The sequence below is a fragment of the Bombus vosnesenskii genome, unplaced genomic scaffold (assembly GCF_011952255.1).
Source record: "Bombus vosnesenskii isolate JDL3184/JDL3185 unplaced genomic scaffold, Bvos_JDL3184-5_v1.1 scf7180000013314, whole genome shotgun sequence".
In the NCBI taxonomy this organism is placed as follows: Eukaryota; Metazoa; Arthropoda; class Insecta; order Hymenoptera; family Apidae; genus Bombus; species Bombus vosnesenskii.
This window is the reverse complement of record NW_022882960.1, coordinates 2,629,561-2,652,015: the sequence shown is the minus strand read 5'-3', so window position 1 is coordinate 2,652,015 and position 22,455 is coordinate 2,629,561. Positions and strand designations below refer to the sequence as shown.

At 29.6% G+C, this 22,455-nt stretch overlaps 5 protein-coding genes across 16 annotated transcripts; 4 read left to right on the top strand and 1 right to left on the bottom strand.

Annotated features, from left to right (window-relative positions):
• Nucleotides 1–79: 79 nt before the first annotated feature.
• Nucleotides 80–3,369, top strand: LOC117235054 (oocyte zinc finger protein XlCOF6-like). Of its 3 annotated transcripts, none has more exons than XM_033496721.1 (5): nucleotides 80–328; nucleotides 415–617; nucleotides 758–1,880; nucleotides 1,947–2,512; nucleotides 2,604–3,369. In XM_033496721.1, the coding sequence occupies exons 2-5, from the start codon at nucleotides 558–560 to the stop codon at nucleotides 3,207–3,209; spliced, it is 2,355 nt and encodes a 784-aa protein (XP_033352612.1). In that variant the 5' UTR covers nucleotides 80–328; nucleotides 415–557; the 3' UTR covers nucleotides 3,210–3,369. The 3 variants fall into 3 exon arrangements, with proteins under 3 accessions (XP_033352612.1, XP_033352610.1, XP_033352611.1); XM_033496719.1 differs by having other exon boundaries at nucleotides 80–361; nucleotides 471–617; XM_033496720.1 differs by having other exon boundaries at nucleotides 80–361.
• Nucleotides 3,370–4,354: 985 nt separating this feature from the next.
• LOC117235052 (peptidyl-prolyl cis-trans isomerase FKBP8-like) lies at nucleotides 4,355–7,099 on the bottom strand. Of its 2 annotated transcripts, none has more exons than XM_033496717.1 (5): nucleotides 6,819–7,099; nucleotides 6,106–6,447; nucleotides 5,694–5,893; nucleotides 5,324–5,625; nucleotides 4,355–5,245 (listed from the first exon to the last, which is right to left on the bottom strand). In XM_033496717.1, exons 2-5 carry the CDS (start codon nucleotides 6,412–6,414, stop codon nucleotides 4,938–4,940), a joined length of 1,119 nt encoding a protein of 372 aa, XP_033352608.1. In that variant the 5' UTR covers nucleotides 6,415–6,447; nucleotides 6,819–7,099; the 3' UTR covers nucleotides 4,355–4,937. The 2 variants fall into 2 exon arrangements, with proteins under 2 accessions (XP_033352608.1, XP_033352607.1); XM_033496716.1 differs by having other exon boundaries at nucleotides 6,106–6,414; nucleotides 6,819–7,098.
• Nucleotides 7,100–7,706: 607 nt separating this feature from the next.
• LOC117235053 (peptidyl-prolyl cis-trans isomerase 5) lies at nucleotides 7,707–9,289 on the top strand. The gene is made up of 4 exons (XM_033496718.1): nucleotides 7,707–7,989; nucleotides 8,324–8,531; nucleotides 8,727–8,911; nucleotides 8,986–9,289. The coding sequence occupies exons 1-4, from the start codon at nucleotides 7,897–7,899 to the stop codon at nucleotides 9,118–9,120; spliced, it is 621 nt and encodes a 206-aa protein (XP_033352609.1). The 5' UTR covers nucleotides 7,707–7,896; the 3' UTR covers nucleotides 9,121–9,289.
• Nucleotides 9,290–10,911: 1,622 nt separating this feature from the next.
• On the top strand, nucleotides 10,912–11,799 carry LOC117235237 (uncharacterized protein KIAA1143 homolog). The gene is made up of 3 exons (XM_033497086.1): nucleotides 10,912–11,125; nucleotides 11,321–11,450; nucleotides 11,507–11,799. Exons 1-3 carry the CDS (start codon nucleotides 11,015–11,017, stop codon nucleotides 11,674–11,676), a joined length of 411 nt encoding a protein of 136 aa, XP_033352977.1. The 5' UTR covers nucleotides 10,912–11,014; the 3' UTR covers nucleotides 11,677–11,799.
• Nucleotides 11,800–12,416: 617 nt separating this feature from the next.
• LOC117235234 lies at nucleotides 12,417–22,389 on the top strand. Of its 9 annotated transcripts, none has more exons than XM_033497073.1 (10): nucleotides 12,417–12,569; nucleotides 13,955–14,082; nucleotides 15,493–15,585; nucleotides 15,993–18,335; nucleotides 18,435–18,523; nucleotides 19,155–19,292; nucleotides 19,823–19,999; nucleotides 20,596–20,718; nucleotides 20,944–21,048; nucleotides 21,159–21,473. In XM_033497073.1, exons 3-10 carry the CDS (start codon nucleotides 15,516–15,518, stop codon nucleotides 21,471–21,473), a joined length of 3,360 nt encoding a protein of 1,119 aa, XP_033352964.1. In that variant the 5' UTR covers nucleotides 12,417–12,569; nucleotides 13,955–14,082; nucleotides 15,493–15,515. The 9 variants fall into 9 exon arrangements, with proteins under 9 accessions (XP_033352964.1, XP_033352969.1, XP_033352966.1 ...); XM_033497075.1 differs by having other exon boundaries at nucleotides 12,426–12,507; XM_033497072.1 differs by having other exon boundaries at nucleotides 12,444–12,872.
• Nucleotides 22,390–22,455: the final 66 nt, after the last annotated feature.

The window sequence follows — 22,455 nt, the reverse complement described above, 5'->3', positions numbered from 1 at the left end:
TTTCAATTTATTTCTATAGTATTATCTTCCCTAGATTAGATACAAATGCTAATAATTCGTAGTTTTGAATTAAAATATAATACATATGTATACGAAATATAATAACGCTCATATATATACAAATAAGTATGTATATATTTTTAATACACGTATATCTCATTTAATTCTTAGCGGTATAACGATTGTGTTCTAAAAAATACCACAATTAATAGATTTGTATTTAAAGATCAATGAGAATAATAGTACAATAAAAATCGTTATGTCCGATGGACCATGATTGTCAATTTAAAAAACACGGTGCATATTAAAATACTATAAACAAAAAAATGTATTTATATGTAATTATAAATTATACAATAAGGTAAATAGATGTACTTAAACTAAGATTATTTTTTTCATTTATAATTTTTTTAGGTTATATTTAAGTGCAATTATGTTATAAACATCATGGAATGTTTAATTAATTTTAGTTTTGGCTTAAAAATTATCCTATAGTTGTCAAATATACGAAATATCATATGCGGGGCTCATTATTATTGTTTAAAATAATTTGAACAATGTCAGATATCAAATATCAACAATCAAAAATATTATCACAACATTCAGTTGAAGATCAGGTAAAATTTCTTAAGCAAACAATATTTTATTAGAAAATAGAAATATAATTTGTAATCAGTAAATTTATTAAATAATTTTATTAAGGAAGGAATAATTAATAATGAATATAAATATAATAGATTAAACATTTTTTTATTAGGATAATTCAATACTACAGGTAGTACAAAAATCTCCTTCAGAAATTAACGAAGTTAATGTCGTTGATTATTTACAAGATTGTGTAAATAAACTTTTAACTAAAGATTCAGGAATACATTTATCTTCTACACCAATATATAATTCAAATATTGAGTCACAATTGAAAAACAAAAATGATTATAAAAATAGTATCGAATTTGATTTTATAAAAATTGAAAACATTTTTTTACAAAATATACCAAATTCTCAAAATGAATTGAGATTTAAATGCATAGAGCAAAATCATTTAAAAATGAAAAATGAATCTGCAGAATCTATAACTCATTTAGATGAAAAGAATACTAATAGTATTAAATTAATAAAAATGAATAATGCAATTGATACAGAAGATGTAAAAAGTAACAATATTCCTGTTAAAGTAAAAAAGGCTTTTGTACTTGAGAAAAATGTTTTTACTCAAGTTAAAGATAAATCGTATAACTTAGAAGTTAAGAATGAAAATTTGAATGATGAAAATAATGATCCTGAAACTAAATTTATAACATCAAATAATCAGAGTAAAATTAAAATCAATAATCTAGTTATGTTAAATAAACAAGTTAAAACATGTAGTCAATGTTCAATGACATTTAGATACAAAAGACATTTAGATCGGCATCTGGAAGGTCATCAAAAAAATAATTGTTCTCACTGCAGTGCAAAATTTGCCAGGCGTAAACACCTTGATATACACTTATTTCGTTCACATGGTGAAAGAGTAACAAAATATCCACATTCTTGTGATGTATGTTCCCGTAGTTTTCCTAAACGTATTTTATTAAATCGTCATCGTGCAAAACACAACTATGAAAATGGCAAAGTTTGTTCAGATTGTGGAGAAATGTTGAAAGCAGAAGAAGATGATAAGGAACACAAAGAAAATCATTGCACACGAAAACAATTTAAGTGTAAAAGATGTTTACAAACATTTAGTATTGAACAGACATATATAGCTCATATCCAAAATCATGATAATTATAAATGTCCAAAGTGTGATGTCACTTTTGCCTCCAAAAAGAAGGTGCATGAACATTGTAAAATGGTGCATTCTTCAAAATTGAATCATGATAAAATATCAAATAACGGTAAGTTTTTAAAAATAGAATAAGAAAATATATATTCATAATTTATAAAAACTTACTATTTTATAGGTATTTACTTTTGTACTGACTGCAGGCATACTTTTTTAAAAAAGGATGATTATTCTCGTCATTTAGATTCTACATTACATCTTAATAAAGTAAACAGGGAAATATTCCAAAGAGACATTTTTACATGCCTAATTTGTTCTAAGAAATTAATTTCACAAAGAGCTCTCGATCAACATGTTAGACGTATACATAAAGAAGAAAAAAGGTTTACATGCAATATATATGGTTGTACATTTCAGTGTGCAAGAAAATCAGACTTGGATAGACATAGACAATTACATGTAGAACAAAGAAATGTTGTATGTGAACAATGTGGTAAAACTTTTACTAGTGTTAGTATTCTTAATGATCATGTTCTCTATATACACAATAAGGAAAGACAATTTATATGTGAAGAATGTGGTAAAGCATTTAAACGAAATAGTTTATTAAAAAGACATAAATTATCTCATCAACAATATCGGCCATTTGTTTGTATGCAATGCAATACTGCTTTCAAGAGATCCCATCATCTTTCTCGTCATATGGAAACTTGTCATAGAATTACACTTGAGAAGAAAAAGAAGGTGAATTTAACTCTACATTTATATTTTACTTTTTAATCATTTATGTAATTTAACAAAGATGCACAATTAAAATATAATAAAAATTCAACAGGTTGTAAAACTTATGAAAACAGAAGATGGTCATCTTGTTCCAGTACCAGAGAAACCAAAAAAGCTTAAACCTAAAAAATTAAAAATGAAAGCAGGATCTAATAAAATCTTATTGTCAGATGACAAATCTGTTACTTTTCAAAACGTGGATATTAATAACAAATATTCTGATTCATATTTGGAAGCACAAACATTGCTTAATTCTAATGACTTATGTGAAAATTCACCATTGCCATTAGAACTTACAAATGTATTATCGAACACAGATTTTGCCCCTCAGGTTCTTTCATTAGTAGATATTAATGCAGAACAAATTGTGACTGTAGAAGTTACTACTCCAAAAACATTAATAATGAATGATCTTGTAGATCAATTTGAAATAAATTGTAATGAAATATTGAATCTAACAAATTATCAAGATTTAGAATTTCAGTATGGAATTTCAAATACAGATCAAAATTTGTATGATCATATAAATTATTCTGAATTATCATTAGGAACTGTTGAAGGAACATCATTTTTTGTGGATTCGAATATTAACAAATTAGATACTTTACCAATAGAAAATTACTTGAATCAATCGTTTCCATCATTTTTAAATTTTTAATCATATTACATAATATGTATTAATATAAAATATCTAGCTTATAAGCTAAAAAACCTTTTCTATATCTCTATCATTACTTGAATTTATAGATACAAAATTTTATTAACATGAATTATAAATATGTATTAAAAGTATGTAAAACTGCCTAAAATTATTTTAAGCATAATTAAAATGTTTAATAAGTGATCAACAAAAATGTGATATATTTTGTAATACTTAGATTTTATCAAAATTTATCATGCATTTAATAAGTATAGTAAGTAATAAGTATAAATAAAATTGTATAGTAATCTTTCTAGATTTTTTATTTATAGTTGTTTTTATTAATATATATAATATAATATATAAATGCCATGAATATGTTATTCTTTTTGCTTAAAAATATACATTTTAATGAATATAACTAATGTTTATTTTTATTATTTATTAGAGACATGGATAACTCATGCTAGTTATCATGATGGGAAAATTATAAAACAGGGTATGCACAGTCTCATACACCCTTATCAAATTTGATTAATTTCAGATGAGCTCACATGAGCTCGCCATAAAAACATTTTGTGACATGCCAAATCAGTTTTTTATAAGTATAAATCATTATTTCCCAAAGTATGATATAATAAAGTTATATCTAAAGATATATTTATTTTTTCCAATTTTATTAGTGCTAATTTACTTAATTAGTGCCATTCAATAAATAATGCTTTGTTATAATTTGTATATCTGAGTTTTTTATTGCAACAGCAAGTTTCTAAAAGTAGAAAGTATTAACAAATTTTGTGACATTTCCCTACTCACTTGATTATTGCTTCATTTCATGTCATTTTAATTATTGAGTATACCAAATGACATACTTATAGATCTATTGTTCATAGTGAAGATTCTTTCATATGGGCAACAGTTATCCAAACCTAATTTACTATATTAATATAAGATAGTATATGAGATCTAAATAATAATAGAAAAAATTGAAATAATAAAAATATATCATAAATACGTATTTAAGTGGTATTTGAATATGCCCAAAAATATTAATGCAATTAAATTATTATTAATATAAAACACAAGTGTAAAATATATTGTACATATTCATTTAAATCATATACACTTTTTCACATAAATGTTTGAATTTATATATCTCGTACATATTTATTTCTCACGTTATTTATATTCTTTTCAACACACCATCATTGTACGTCATTTTAAAAATTGCTATAAAATAATAATAAGGAAAAGAATTCTATAGTATTTCTTATTTCATTATTAATATTAAGATAAATAAATAATTAATATGAGTAAGATTATGAGAATCTTCCTCTTATTAATTACGTTCGTAAATGCAAAAAGTTCATGTTGACATATATGTCAACGAAGTTTACACATTTAGAATATGTATGTAATTACTCAAATATAGTCTTACCCTTTTTTAGCACCCCGTATATTGTAAATATCCAATTGAAAAGACTGACTATATTTTTGTATGCTAATTTTTGTTGCAAAATTTACAGACATAATATATAATACAAGATTTGAACAAAATTTAAATAAAATTTTATTAATAGTATGATCTTTTCTTTTGATTTGTTCGTATATTATTAAAGTTATCAAATTTTTACTTGTTTTTATACTTATATCTTTTAGTTTGAAGTCTATGATACTTAATTATATATATTTATACTTATTTAGCTTAGACAATGTGTTTCATTTAAATTTTTTTCTAAATTTTTTTCACGAAACAAATCTATATAAAAATACGCTTAAAATTGCTGCAGTTGCTCCACCAATTAAACTCCATGTAAGCTTTGATGAATTTTTACTTTTTTGTTCTTTTGTATTTTTTTGATAATTATTGTCATTTTTATGTGCTCCTAACATTTTACGATACAGATTTTTTTCATGCTGAGCGTCCTTAGCATTCTTCTCTTTTAAAATAGCTAATTCCGACTGAATAGCCTTTGTTTCTGGCTCCAATTTTGCTGCTTGAAGCAATGTTTGATATGCTAATGCATGTTCTCCTTTATAATGCAAAATTTTTCCTAAAAAAAATGTAATATGCTTAATATACAAAACTTACTATTATATGTATATTTAAAATGGCACGTGTACAATATTACCTTTCCTAAAGAGTGCTTTTACATTTTGAGGTTGACAACTTAGAACACTTTCTACACTTTTCAATGCTGCATCATAAGCTTGTGTTTTCATTTGTGCAGCTGCTAGATTATTATATACTTTCATACGATCCTCCAGTAAAGCCTGTAATTCTGCATCAGTAGTAGTATCTTCCATTTCATTTTGGTAAGATGTACGACTTTCTGTTGGTAACAAAAATTCTAATGCTCTCCGATAACACTGAATCGCAAGTGTTGGTTCATTACGAGTAAACCACCAATTGCCCCGTTCCCGTTTTTTATTGCTTTAAAAGAAGTGAAAATATGCAATCAATTATAATATCAAATATCAACAATCATAAAAAATAATTACCCAATTTCTTTTCGCTGATTGACATGGAGTGTTTCTGTTTCTTCTTCTAATTCACTGGACTTTAATTCAACTGTATATAAAATAGTGGCATTTGGTGGAATATTTGGTTCTTTTCCTAGAGAACCATAAGCAAACCTTGGATCAATCTCAATTTCAGCAACTTCATTTACATCCATTAATGCAATTGCTAAATCTAATCCCTACAATTGAACAATGTAATAACAAACATTATTGATACTACTATATTAAGTAAAATTTTTTTATTGGAAAATTAATAATACTTATGTTACTCATAATCTAATAAAATATACGTAGTATTATAGCAGATTAATCAATATAACATTTCTGAAATACAATTTAAAAAATACATTTATAAAACTGAGATTTAAAAAATAAAGATATCACTCAATACCTGAATCACTTCAACATCACCTAATTGAATTTTGAGGTCTTCATATTCTTCAACCGTCGTACCATCTTTTAATTTACCAATAATTTTTAAAGTACAAATATCAGATCTATTTGGTCGTGTTCCATTTTTCCCACTTTTTATAACTTTCTTTTTAAGCTGTCCATTTCCTAAGATATCTATCCACTCTTCAGGTGGATGTTCATTTAAAACTGCTTTTGTCATTGGTTCATTTGGGTTTATATCAAAGTTTAATCCTTCTTTAATGAAATCAGCTTGACTCGTCCCTGGTTGAATAGATTCATCTTCCATCTTCAAAATCCACAAAGTCCAACAAATTATTCACTTGTTATAGACATAAAAATTAATGAGTTTTTAAAAGATTGTATTGAAACAGTAAATCACTATAGCAATATTAAGAAATTAAGAATTCATTCTATTATAGATATAGAAATAAATTTTAATCTCAATAAAATGTTCATTAATTTTTAATTCGCAATACCAAATATGTCATAATCATTAAAAATAAGAACATTAAATTATAAGAAATGTTAAACGCATATAATAAATAAATAATATAAACAATCGAAAAATGCACACTCATTCGATGAAACGAAAAAATTTTAAGCAGAAATAATAATATTAACATTATTAATTCTTGTTATGCGATAACGTAATACGAGTTTAAACTGACTTTTATTTAAAAAGATACGTACCTTGTTATTTTCAAAGGTTTCAATAATCATTAGAAATGCTAAGAAATAATATTCAACTTGTGTTTATTTGCAGAACACGCGATACTGATTAACTTCACTGATTACTTGAAATGAGCACTACTAGAATATCGAAAGTATTTAATCGATAATCGAACTTTTATCGACTTCCTTAAGCCAGTTGATTACGTAAATATGTATGTGTATGTATCTTTGTGCTTATTAGAAGAAACAAACGTGATTTAATTGCTTAATTCAACTAGAATAAATTTATCAAGTAAATGCTTCCGCTTTATAATTAATTCTGATACATATGTAATAACCGAAAATTAAATTAATCCCTAATTTTGATTGGTAGTAAAACTGATTATCAAGATCATATAATGTTCTTATCCTGTGTTTGTTTAACAATCTAAAATTCCCTGCAATTTTATTAAAACAGAAATAAATTTATAAAACTACTAAATCATAAAATCAGTCCTTTCTCCCTCTCTTTCTTTTGGGTTTAGATACTATACATACATATGTATATACTATATGTACATATATAAGCAACAGAATAAATTAGCGAAGTGTTGCATAAAATATGTTTGTAACACCAGAGATCATTTTGTGTCATATCAATGCGTAAAACTTTCAATCTCCTATATATCTTTAGATTGAGATATCTATAGACTGTAGATTGTAAGTTTTAATATCTTATTATTGTGGTAAATAATTTTTATTTTCAACTACATTGAAACGAACATGTATTTTTATATAAGATATTCTATAATTATTGCTCAAATATTGATAACAGTTGCTAAATAAATACTAAAATCATATTATATCATATCATATCAATCTGTTTCAATCTTTTTATCAACTAATAACATATTTACCAATTCTCAGTTGTAGTTTATATTACATGCAAGGTGAATGGAACCAATCGAATGATCCCACATTTCTAACATATACGCATGCGCATGGGATCCACGTTCGACTATATATTGTATATGTACCACTCTGACAAAGTGTATAGTTGTTAAGAAGTCTTTATCCTGTTAATTCCCATTCAATTTTAAAATTCTTTTTATTAATAATGAAATCGCTTTTATTAGTGGGAGTCGTGTTAGCGACCTTTTGTTCAAGTAGTAACGCTGACGATAAAAAAGGCCCAAAAGTTACAGATAAGGTAAATAAATGAAATGTACTAATATAAAACATCAGACTTGTTAACAAAGAATTTATTTTCGAACAAAGTAGATAAAAATAAAACTAAATAAACTAAATGTGACTCATTGTTGAAAAATAATCGCTTTTCTTATTTTCAAATTAAATAATATACCTTCGATTTATATATATTTTGATTTATTTTTTACATTCATATGTTAGAAAATTTTTTAAATTAAGTTCGTAATTAGGATATACAATTTAAGGATATACAATAGAAACAATAGTTTTTACAAGTCTATGAAATTTTAAGAAAATAATTAAATCTATAGCTATACATACATATTTATACATAGGTATGGTTTGACATTAATATTGATGGTAAATATGAAGGAAGAATTGAGATTGGGCTGTTTGGAAAAACAGTTCCAAAGACTGTCCAGAATTTCATTGCATTAGCAAAAAAACCTCAAGGAGAAGGATATAAGGGTAGTAAATTTCATAGAGTCATTCGTGAATTTATGATTCAAGGAGGAGATTTTACAAAAGGAGATGGAACTGGAGGTTTGATATCATCATATTATTTATTACTAGTTTGAAAATTGATGTATTACATCTTATTTAGTATAAAATTAAGATTTAATAAATCCTTTAAATTTTATTACATAAAATGACACATAGCTCAAGGTTTTTATAGTACTTAAAATATTAGACAATTATTAATAATTACATTTAATTTTATTAAATTTTTTTTATTAGGTCGCAGTATTTATGGAGCTCGTTTTGAAGATGAAAATTTCAAATTGAAACATTATGGTGCTGGATGGTTGTCCATGGCAAATGCTGGAAAAGATACCAATGGATCACAGTTCTTTATTACTGTGAAACAAACTCCTTGGCTTGATGGTAGACATGTCGTATTTGGCAAAATAATTAAGGGAATGGTATGTCATTTTCTTTACATAATCTGTTGGATTACATAACTTATTAAGTATCTATCATGAAAATAATTTTACAGGACGTAGTAAGAAAAATTGAAAATGTAAATACTGATACTCGAGATAGACCAACAAAAGATGTTGTAATTGCTGATTGTGGTGCAGAAGTAGTAGCAGAACCTTTCAGTGTATCAAAGGAAAGTGCTACTGATTAAACATATTCTTATTTTTATGATGATGGAAACTAACCATTTATGGCTCTTATGTATTAAAAGAACAAGCTTATTTAGTTTAATATGTTCATAATTTCATATACACTAAAAATTCATAAAGTGTAATATTTACTAATTTTGTATAAAAATCATTTAGATATTGTTTACATAATTGCTCAAAAAATTATTCACAAACCTTATTGTAATATACTTATCTAAAATACATTTTAACAATTATGATCAATCATTAAAAAAATACGTAAAATAAGAATTTGTTCTTAACAATTTTAATTGTAGAACAGTTAAGTGAAATGCATATTTATAAGTAGAAATTTCTTAAACAAATAGAGTTGGAAAATCACAAAATAGTATGAAACCATCTTGTAATCCATTATCTTATTCCAATTTTTATAAAACTATATACATACATATGCTAAAATGCGCAATAAATTTTATATACTTATAATCACATTTTTTCAAATAAATAATATAACTACTTTAGTGATGCATTTTATTCGTTTTCCTTTCATGCCTATTTTTATTCAATACAAATATAAATAACATAGTACAATTGAATACAACAAAATTATGTGAAATATAAATTGTATATATTATAAATCTACATATATATGCATAGGTATACTGTTTTAATTCAATGCAGTACATATATATGTAGTATGATATAGTACGAACAGGTATGAACAATATTAAGCCTTTCACTTCAAAGTTCATGACATTCTCATAAGTAAGAATTCTTCATTTATTTTTTATAAAATACATACTGACTACGTAAATGAAAGTTAGTTAAATAATTTCTGAAGAAACTTTATTATATGTACCTATATGTACATATGTTAATCATGCAATTATATATGTTAATTAATTTTTGTAATTACTAATTCATTCATATATATGTCATTCATATATATGTACTAATTCATTTATATATATGTCAATGATTGTCAATAATTTGCATTGAAACATATATAAGTAAATATATATATATAAGTATGTGTATGTAACGTCATAGCCTTGCGGCTCCCCATAGCGTACGGGGAGCCATACATTTACGAATTTTTATGTATTGACGCAGCCTTGAGGTTCGCGTAGCACGGTAACTGATAGTTCGAAGCCCACCTTAAACTATAGGTCCTACATGCCCTTCAATGGTACCAAAAATCATTCTTGCTTACTCTCCGAGTCGTACCTAAGCCAATCAAAATCGTAGTGCTTGATGCCGAAAAACAAATGCTTTGGAGCACTTTGAAAAAGACCGAGATGAGGCGTAAGGAAAGGTCTCGTTCTGCGTATACACGACGCTGGTAACATGTATACTTTGATAGTTTATTCGTTTTCCCGGATGTTTACAGCTTTCATAATATGTTGTACATTTCCCCCAATGATGGAGTTTCAAAAGAGATTCTCTCCTGTATTGTCCTCTTATAGGTACACACACACATATATATATACATATGTATATACATACTATGAATGTTCAGAGAAACACTATTCATCTCTATCTGTCTTGCAAGAACGTGGACTTTGTTAATCTTTCAACTTGATTTTTAATGATTAGACACGACTCAATTTACGGACGGTTTTCCCTAGCAAATGTCAAGACCTGTTTATATGATCGTATCGTGGCTTTTATACTCCAGGGATAATAACTAACAATTTAGCTTGGAATTCCCCAAGTTCCTGAACGGCCACACAATAGTACCAACCAATCAGAATTAAGACACTAGTGAATTTTACTAGATGTATCCATCTTGATTTTATTTTCCAATCTATGTAGAATTCATATGTAATGTATTACGCAGTATTATTTTGTAGCATACTAAAATTAGGTTATATTTTGATGTTTGGAATTTTAAAACATTAACAGAAAGATAGTAAAATGTCAAGGAAGAAACATAATGTGTCGTATATTAAACCGAATGAGCCAAAATTTTTACGCGAATTAAAGGAACAAATCGGATACAAGGAAGGACCTACAATCGACACAAAGGTAAATCGTATTTTTCATTATATACAAATAATTGCTCAACTTCTAGGTTATTAATTAGGACGTAACTATAAATTAATAATTATTCATTGCAATTAAGCATATTTGCAATTAAATCATTACATACACCACAATATATACTTAGTTATAACTAGCATAAACAATCATTTAAATAATTTAAAACGTTCTTTTAAACAGAGAGAAGTATTACCACAATATTCAGACAATGAAGAAGAACATGAAGAAGACAAGCCTGTTGTAGTTGTATTAAATTCTGAGCACTTGAGTGCAGAACAAGCAGAAGCATATAAGAAAAAGAAAGGAGAAGGTATAAAGTGCATAACTTTCATCTACGATAACTACACATGAATTTTTATATTGTAGAGGAAGCTAATACTCCAGCTGATTTATCTAAAAGAATTGTATTCAAGAAAAACAAAATAACAGAGGCAGAATCAGATAAAGCAGATAAACCATTGAAAAAGAAGATTAAAAAATCAAAACAAGAGAAATTTGTATTATCATTTAGTGATAATGATGAAGATTACTCGTAACATTGCTTATGTATGCCAAACGCATTTATAATTAAAATATATAAAATAAAAATGACTGTACAAGATCTCAAAGATATTTAACATATTTTCTAAATATATACAGTAGGATCTACAGCATATAATGGTGATGTAATAACATATAAATATGTTATTGGAGGAACTTTGTATATTTAAGATACTGAAAATATTGATATTTAAAATGTAAATATTGTATATAAAACTCTTACATTTTTTTCCAATAACAATGTTAAAAAAAAGGATGTAATTAGCTATATAAATATAAAGTCTTAATAAAAAGATAGTATCTTTTTGAAAATAATTCTTTTAATAGTGTAAAAAAGAATGATAATAAAAATTTATTAGATAAAAAAGCCATGTTATTTTATTTAGAATACATATATATATATATAAATTAAGTAATAAACTTTGTATTTATAAGTATAATGTATATAAAAATGATAAAACAACATTTTTTTAATACCCTTACGTGAATTGTCGGTGTGTCTTCCCAAAGGAACCTATGGAAAAGGGCGGAGGCTTGTTAGTCAACCCTATTACTAATATTACTATACACATTGTTGCAATTGCAGATTGTCCTTATTCTTGGGAGAGGCTCTCATTGGATGTGCACGTGTACCCGGTCACGTGACTATATACAACAAACGCTACTGGTCGTTTCGTCCCTTTAACATTACGCGTACGTCATAAAATTTACGGTCACGTGATTATCGTCGCCATCTTGGCAGTTTTCGACGACGAAGGTAAGAAGGATCCGTGACGTCGAACCCAAATAAACACAAAGTATATGTGAATAATTTTGATATAAAAACGGTGTGTATCAAGTGTCGAAGGAGTCGCGTGTGTAGCCGAATATTTATCAGTGCTTGCGAACGGTCAGTGAATTTAAATAGCACGGCATTTGCGATGTGTGTGTGTTTCGATTATTGGTCCTCTTTGGGGGGATAATCGCGATCGGCTAGCGACCACCACGGCAGCTGTTCGACAGTTAAGCCAGCCCTTATGAAGAAATGGCGGCATCTTCCTAAAAAATTTCAATGAATTAGTAAACACGAGTGTTTCCACAATTTTCGAGATCGTAGATGGAAACAAAGAATTATTATTTGTAAAAAGAAAAAAAAGGAAACGCCAAGGGACTTGCGATTGATTTGTTGGATTTTATGATTTGTACAGTTGTGGTACCGAATAACACAATATAACCAGGGCCGTGACAATCCTCTCAATTCCCTTGCGATTTCCCATAATTTTAACTCCTCTTATCTCTCTTTATTAAACAGATTGTCTCGAAAGATTTTTAACAAGAATTTTCTTTCGAATGTATGCACTAATGTTTACATTTCTTGACTTTTAGTGTAAATATATTACTACACTATTGATGATATTAGAATTCATTTACGATATATCGATTGCCATTAACTACCGACGTTCGCGTAACTTAACTAAATTACTTACATTACATATAGTGATACTAGTGATACACGCTAAGAACTGTTTAGTGGAATTTATTATGTACTTCGCTACTATCGAATCGATCGATTCGAAATTGATAGTTAATTATTTATTTCAATTATATCGACGCAGAGCGTATTTATCCTTTAAATAATGCGATCTTGCACCATTATTTTGCTTACTTAAGTGCATGATCAGCAAGATATGGAGTAGAAAAATGCTGTATGTGAATTATTGAAATTACGATAGAGAATCATGATTTTGATCCTTTAAATCGACTAAATAAAACATTGCATATTAATGTTTCTATAATTTCAATTATTTAATTGTATATTTCTTTGTTTCAATTTTACAGTACATTGGAATAGAAGATAATTCAATCAATGCTCTCATTTTATATTTAATATATTTTAAACAATTTGCATCTCGTACACAACATATATTTTTTTACAAAGTGAACGAAAACATCTAATCAATTTTGTTCTTTTATTTTCATTAAAAGATAATGAATATCATTCAATATTAAAAACATATCTTTTTAATATTTTTTTGTATAAAGTTTCGTTCAAGACTAATGACATTCATATAGAAAGCTATAAAAGAATGATAAATAGCATCCAGTGAAAATATACATCACGAAGTATTCTGTTCCGTTCTGCCGCCCTTTCTTTCTAGCTTGATTTCTGCTTAACCCTTGTGGAAAAGAGCCCACTATTCTTGCGACGGCCCTGGGCATAACTTTTTAACGTTTCCAACGTCGCGCCTGCCCTCTGGTGCCTAATTTTCAGCGATGAATGTTCACTATTTACAGGTTTTGTGAATAAATCGTGTAGAAGTGTGTATAAAGGACAAATCGTACCTCCGCCACCGCCACTGAAGATCGCACGTTGTGAGAATGTCGCGGTATCAGAAAATCGTTTAGGACAAGCAAGCGGTCAGGTGCGTATATTTGTGCCTAGTGACAGGAGACGAATGGAGTTTGTACGCGTTCCATTACCTCATAGATCTGCCGGGGGATTTGTGGATAAGCGAATTAAGTAGCACGAGACACGTCCCGAAACGAGCATACTGAATGGAATTCCTCGGTGTTTTCGATCACTTGCACACCCAATTCTTATTCACGTTCTCCAATTTCCAAATAATCTTATCGTTACTATTTCCAACGAACGATGCGAATGCTGCATCAAAGAGCATTAGTGTAGGTTAAAGTATGCTTAGCATCTTTTAGGAGAATACTGTAATGCTCTTTCAATAGGATGCAAAAGAGACTTTATCATCGTCTCTTCCTACTTCATATATCAAACCGCTTATTTCCTACAAAATTTCGTTTGTCATAAGGACAAATGGTAATTTCGAAAATTTTAATAAGAACTTTGAATAAAAACGTCACCTATCCGGTGGATCAGATCTATGTATACAGATAATCTGACAAAACGATCCGCGTTTATCTAGTTTCTTCTTTGTCACGTATTATCAATCTATATTAGAATGTTATTTGACGTGTTTAAGTTACATGGATAAATGTGAAACTATCCGATACTTGCAATTTCAAATTCGTTCACGTTCAGTATCGTCGTGTGAGATGAATTTGTCATGATTGGATTCGGTAGGTCATAGGGTTGTTCTGTAGGTGGTTGGCGTGTTGTCCGGCATATATAGTGTAAAGTACTGTAGAGAGTCGGAAGGTTGTGCGCTCGCGCGCTCACCTATGGATGGCGAGTCGAATGGTTCGTGTCTGCGTATCACTGCGTGTATGTTTATATACCTACGACTACATGTTTGTCAGTGTGTACGAAAGGCGAAAGTTCGATGTATAAGTTGTAGGTATAGATGTAGGTTTGGTAGGTTTGTGAAGGTTGAGTGAGGAGAGGTACGGCGGAGGGCTGACTGGCTGACTGGCTGGCGCTCGGACGCGGTGGCTGGCGAGTGCAGGTGACTGACTGAGAGACGCTAACCATTCAAGCTACTTCGCAGGACTTCGCTTCGTCTCCGATCATTTTTATCCACGGGTCCACTCCCTGGTTCCTCTTTTTCCAAGTGTGCGCGCGTGCCAAGAGTTTCTCACCGACCAACCAGAGACTCATTTCGGGAACTCTGTCGGGTCTGGATCGTGGGGATATATATCCAACGAACTTTGTTGGTTATGGGAACAAGGAAATAGGAGTACGGAATTCGCAGCGCCATTTTGAAAAATTCGGCCCCGCTAAAAATTCCCTCTCTCTTTCTCTCTCTCTCTCTCTCTCTCTCTCTCTCTCTCTCCCCGCCCTCGCGTTCTCATATCGTCGATGTAATGAAACGCGTCGTCGTCGCTACGAGCCGCTTATCCCTCTGCTCTTATTAATTGTTTAGATCGACTGTACAGTGGTGGCCCCATGGAAGGCACGCTGGAAGAACCCCCTATTAAGGACTCATCTCAGACCAGTCCTGATAAGGTTCTCAAAGGTATGCTCTATTCCTCTTTCAAACTGTTAGAGCAACCCTTTTTTTGTACGACCGATATATTCATTTTTCTGTTTTGCTTCGCTATTTTCTTCCGTTATCGTTAAAAAGTGACGCCAGTATTGAGTTTTTCGTTTTTCTGCTATATGGATGGATATTATTTTATTGTATTTTATAACATTTTATTGGATTTGCATGTTGTTAAGAAGGTGTAGTTTGCTCAAGTTATGTAGAAATGATTCACATTTTCTAATACCTCTGCTATGTTCTCTGATCATTGTAATGTAATTGTAGTTATTAGTGAAGTACTAATAGCTTGCTTCATCTATCATGTTATACTTAATATAATATATACTTAATATTAAAAAAGAATTAATACTTGTATAAAAATAATCTGTTATATTTTACAGATGTGATTCCAAATGGGGTTAATGGAAATTATAATGACAAGGAAGAATTCATTGATGCTGACACTAATATATCCAAACTTGTGTCAAAAGAAATTAGTGTAGTAAGGGAGCAAAGAGAGGCAAATGGAAAAGAAGATGATGAGGACAAACACAGAATGGATGTTGAAATGGAAGAAAGGGGTCTAGAACCTGAAAATAGTGAACAGAATGGGATAGCGCAAAATAGAAGTAAAGGGAGTGAAATGTCAGAGTCAGAAAATGACTCTAAAATGTCTAAATCTCCAGAGGGTGTCAGTGACATAAACAATTTTAGTGAAGTGTCCAAGACTGAAGATAAGTGTAGAAACACATCTTGTGAGGCTATGGAAGTTGATGAACAGAGTAATAACTCGGATGTTGAATGTCTTGACGAAAACATAACAGAAATACACTCTGATAACGATGATGTGTTCACTACAAAAGCTTCTGCCCTTAAAGATAATAATTTATCAGGCAGTAGTGATATCCAACTTAATGACAGTAGCGAAATTGCTGATAGTAGTATGGATACATCTGATGTGAAAATTTGTGAAGAAAACGGTAGTTGCGATAGTCCTGATATTGAAGAAATAACTGATAGTGCAAAGAATGGTCATAATACTTCACCAGAACGTATTAATAAAGACCCAAAACAAAGAAAACAAAGAAAGCAAGTAGATCTTAGTAGTATTACACCAAGAAGAAGTTCTAGAAATATAAAGAGGACAAGTTACATAGAAAAAGAAATAGAAGAAGAGGAAGTAGATGATGATGGCTCAGATATTGAGGAAATTAAGCCAGAAGATCCTTTGGCTGGTATTGATAGTAAAGACAAAGAGAATTCTAAACTAAAGTCACCAGTCAAAAATAGTAAGACTACTATTGTAGTCAATGATACTAAGCGGTTAGTAGAAATAGCTGCTGGTAGCAAATCTGTAAAAGGAGGAAAGAAAGAACCTACCTTAGTTATTATAGATACAAATTCTATACTTTCTGGACGTGGTGGTGTTCCTGTGAGTAGCAGTAAACCTCATCACACTGTTTCTAGTACTAGCTCATTTTCAGTAGTTCCAGTGGGTATGACTACACAAACTATGTATCCTAATATGAGGACGACTATTACACCAGTGCCCATGACATCAAAAACTGCACAGCTAAGTCCTAAAACTACTAGTATGACAACGGTAACACCTACGGTTACACCTCCAATATTACCTACTTTAAGCGATGACATGTTTGTGGTAGAAGCGCCATCTTTTATAGTACCATATGTATATGAAAAACCACCTCTGAAACCCTTAAAGGAGTTCGTCGCAAAATTGGAGAAATGCTTAGAGGAACAAGAAAAAGACGAGAGAAGCAAAAGAAGCATAGAAGAAAATAAGGGAGAGGAATGTGATGAGGATTCATTGGATATAATTCAAAAAAATAAAGATAAAAGTGATGAAAGTGAAAATGAAGGAACTTGTAGTAAGAGTAAAAAGGATGAAGACAGAGGTGATAATTCAGTAGATATAACTGAATCTGGATTTAGTAATATAAGTGATAAACAGGATATACGACAAGACGATAGGAATAAAGTACTGACATATTTTGATTTACCACTGGGGAAATTTTTCATGCAAATTGGAGTGAATCTTGTTCAGGAATATGTGCAAACTGATCTTTTACGGACTCAAAAACGTAAACAGGGAAAAAGTAGCACATCGGCTGAAACTCAACTAGCTATAAATTCACTCATTAAAAATCTAGAATTTAGTAAAGAAAATAATGAACCATTCCATTTAGAACAGAAAAAATGTGAATTCTGTAATTTTAAAACAGAATCAACTTTAGTCATGCAACATCATTTAGAAACTCCACATATGCGCAATTACGTCTACAAGTGTAATTTTTGTCCGACTGAAATGCGTAGTCCCCACGACATATTATACCATATGGAAGCAGAACATAATACTCGCGGGAGGTTGGAGCGGGGTCCAGCTTTTCATCAATGTCCTAATTGTCCGTTTGAAGACAACCAGAAAGGCAAACTAAATCGACATATACTTGCTTGTACTAAGAAATTCAGATCGGAAAAGAATCTAGAACCAGGTGCTGATTGGGAACCTCCAGCAAAAATTCCACGATTCAATCGAACAAGGCCTGTTGGGCCAACTAACCCCAGTGCACTTGCGATGGCAATGAGTGGTAAAGGACCTCAACCACTTTTACCAAAATTACTTCCTGCTCCAATCACTGGTCGTGGAAGAGGACGGCCGCCTATGCAACCAAGATATTCAGATTTGAAAACATTACGACCGGGTGGTACGACAATGCGTCAGGGTAACTTTTTATCATTTTACATTAATATTAACATATTACATTGAATTATACTCAACCTGTGCAAATTCGATTATGTGTAATATATTGCTAATGTTTTAGATAATGTTGCAGGAATGATGTATCGTCCAACATCGTCTGGCTTATTGGTCCCTACTTCATACCGATTTGGTAGTAATCAAATATTTCAGGTAAAAATGTTTTCATTTTTTCTAATTCTTTTTTATTAATAATAGAACATATTTCAGTATTTTTTTGGTAGAAAAAGGACGCACAGTATTTTGTAAATATTGAAGGATTATGTTGCATATTAAACGTATTCTAATGTCGTAACTTTTATAAGATTTGATAGTAATAAGGGGAATGATAATCATTTAAAGTCATGTCCCTGAAGGCAATGTCCTTGAAGTAATGTAATTTCAGTTACAATGTATAAGCACACGTATGATATGCACAGTATATTTATGCCTTTATATTTCTTTGAATCTTTTTGTAATAATTGTCACCACTATTAATACACACAGTATCTAATAAAATTTGGGAAGCTGTCTTACTATATTTTATGTATCAAATTTAAAGAATGATTAATATAGTAAATTATCATAATGGGAAGAAAAGAAAAAATTATATTTGTTTTATTTATTTACATTTAAGTATTTTATTTTCTATTTATCTATTGGTAGTGGAGTATGTTGATTTCCTTCTGTGAATTTTCCTCAGCTAATTTTGTTTTACTAATATCTATAAAAAAACTACAGGTTCACAAATTCAAGTATATAAGAGTTTAAGAATTAGTAAAAAAATATATGGGTGGTGACACAGGTGGTGGGTGGCTCTGGGACTGTCATGTCGGCTGTCTCGGGAGTGAGTAGCAGTAGCGGCGGCAGTTCCGGTCAACCCACACCCATTGCACTTGTACCCAACGTAATCGACTCTCTCTCTAGATTGTCCTCATCACAGGTAAATAATTGTTGGAACCTATCAGGAAGGTTATATTGATTTTGTAAAATTTGTGGTCGCATGGATAATGTGTTCTGCAGGTGCAAAACGGCTTTTATAACCGATTTCTTGAGATTTACTTAATCGAAGCTGTACACAATTGCTTATAAGAGTTAACAATATGTGTAAAGTTATGGCTAAACATATCATTAGTGTGCATTGCAACTAGTTTCGTAATTATTGATTTCATCAATGTATTTTTACCCTTGTAATATCTTGCATTATGAAAATGTTTAATTTTGTATTGATATAATCTTACATTGTTTATAAATTTCGAAGGAATTCATTGACAATTTTTATTACCTTTACTATTACCTTTGTAAAAATCAGTCGATAATAACTAGTATATATTTAAGTTATATTTAAGATATAAAGATTTTTTTAAATAAGATACAATTTGGTACTGTAACATAATTGGATTAAAAATTTACCAATTCTGAAGGTACACATTTTTAATGTTTAAAATAATTAGTGTATTTTATATTTTTCAGAATACAACAGCAAGTCCCAAAAATCCTACTGCAAAATTGTTAAGTCAACCAAGTATATCTATAACTCCATTACCACGTACAACATCTCAAACCTCCATCCCTGGTTCTGGAACTTCATCAAAGTCTGGAGAAAAAACTACATTTGTCATATGTGAAATCTGCGATGGTTATATTAAGGTGAGTTATGTATTAAGATGATGGGAAAAATACTGTCGGATTTTCTATTATAAAATGTTTCATTAATTTTTAATTACCTATTTGCAAATAAAGATGCACTTCTGTCTTTACCATCAGTTGCAACAGAGAAATTCGCAAGCAAAGATTGAGACAAAATGCACTTATCATCTCATTGTATCTTTCATGGGTTTTAAAAAGTTAACAATGCGACTGTTGTGATTGAAAATTTGTGCAAAGCTTTCAAATATGAGGAACATATAGGATAAAGATGATATAAAAAGTTTCAAACTGGTGATTTCAACTTTGAGAAAGAATCAAGTGGAATATTTTTCTTTGAAAATTCAATAATTTTTTTGAGAAGGTGTAAAAAAAGATGGAAGATACCCATAGGAAATCATGGAAGATACCCATAGGAAATCATGGAAGTGCCTTATCAGAAAATTCGACATTACTTCCCGCTCAACTTAATATATTATATTCAAATGGTTTTAACGATATAAAATGTTGTAAAATTAAATAATACTATAAGTATTATGCATTATATATTATAAGTATTATACTTTGTACATGTGCCTTGTCTCTATTTTATCTTTCAGGATTTAGAACAACTACGTAACCATATGCAATGGATTCACAAAGTAAAAATACATCCAAAGATGATTTATAGTAGACCTCCATTGAATTGCCAAAAATGTCAATTTCGGTTTTTCACAGATCAGGTACTTAAATACATACTTTTCCTCTTTTATAAATTTCATTACTGTATTTAAATATAAAATAATACAACAAACAACATGTGATGTATATAGAGCACATTTTATGAATTAAAAATAAATATTTTTCCAATTTTTTTTATTTTTTTTATTCAATTATTGACTGTGCCTTGTTCAATCTTTTATATGTAAAAATAAAATTATAATAGTATTGTGTAAATATTATTACAGGGTCTGGAAAGACATTTACTTGGGTCTCATGGTTTGGTTACATCTAGTATGCAAGAAGCTGCAAATAGAGGAAAAGATGCAGGTCGCTGTCCCGCTTGCGGCAGGGTGAGTTATACATTTTATGTTGCTCAACATTCGAAATTATGTACATGTGAGATTGGGAGATATAAATTTAAGCAGCATATTACTTGTGGGTTGTGGATCTTAATTTTTAGGTATATCAATGGAAATTACTAAATCATGTTGCGCGAGATCATGGAATGACATTAAAACCAGCGCATCTATCTTATAAATGTACAGTTTGCACTTCCACGTTTGGAATGTATAAGCAGTTTGAAAATCACGTATATTCGGCACATAGTGGCGTAGCTAAAAGAGTAATGGATAAGAAGAATACACCTTCATCTCCATCGTCCAGATCCAATGACTCCCTTCTGAAACCATTGAAGATTAATGATGAAATTACGATTATTCCACAACCAGCAAAACCTACAACCAGGTCGGGTACATCTCAAGGCAGAGGAAAATAGCAATGATCAGCAGAGTGATACATGTGTCTTGTCTTAATGAATTTCACCTAATTTTGTGGTACTCCATACCAGTCATTGTAGTATACAATGATTGACGTACCGTGTACATGTGTATGCATATTATGCTTAAGACGCAATTACAACACATAAACATACAACTCTGAGCAAAAAAATAGTTGATTGCGTAATAATATTCCATCAATGATTATACCGATATATTTATTTAAGAATTTTTATTGTTGTTATCAGACATAGATAAAATAGACTGTAAAAATATTAAAGGGTGGCCTTCAGTCTAATTCCTTGGTTAATCCTAGAGCTGCATATTCCTGACCTACTACACGCCTATAAAAACCTATAAATACGAAGTATATTTACATTTTATGCGACACTCACATGTCATATTGCGAATCTTGGATAGTAAATTCACTAATAATATAAATTCTTTTTCTAAGGACAAATATATTTGAATTAATTCTATTTTGTTATTAATCCTAATACGATTACGTAAGACAATGAACGATAAACTGTCCTTACTCCATATATTCGATGTGTCTACACGTCATGTTGCGAAGAAATTTCTGAACGATATACCAAATAAAAAATTGTACTAATTAATGGGAGTGACCTAAAACTTTCGCAATGTCTTTTGGTAAATAATAAGTATTATTTACCAAAAAAATGGGTAAATAAATGGGAATAAATTTTCTCCATTTTTTTCCAACACATACATATTTATGTCTTCTTTTCAAATTTGGAATCATACTTTTAAGCGATGAATGTGGAATATATAATTCTCTGTTTAATTTGTAACGTTTGATAAAGTTGTGTGTATGAAGTAAGTTATAAAATCAAAACATCTTTTGAAGTTGTAAATTGTATCTATTGCTATAAGTTTAAATTTTTCGTGGCAGACGTTATAATAAAATATTAAGTTTTATTTTTGCGCTCTTATATAAACAAAAATGTACATTAATATAGA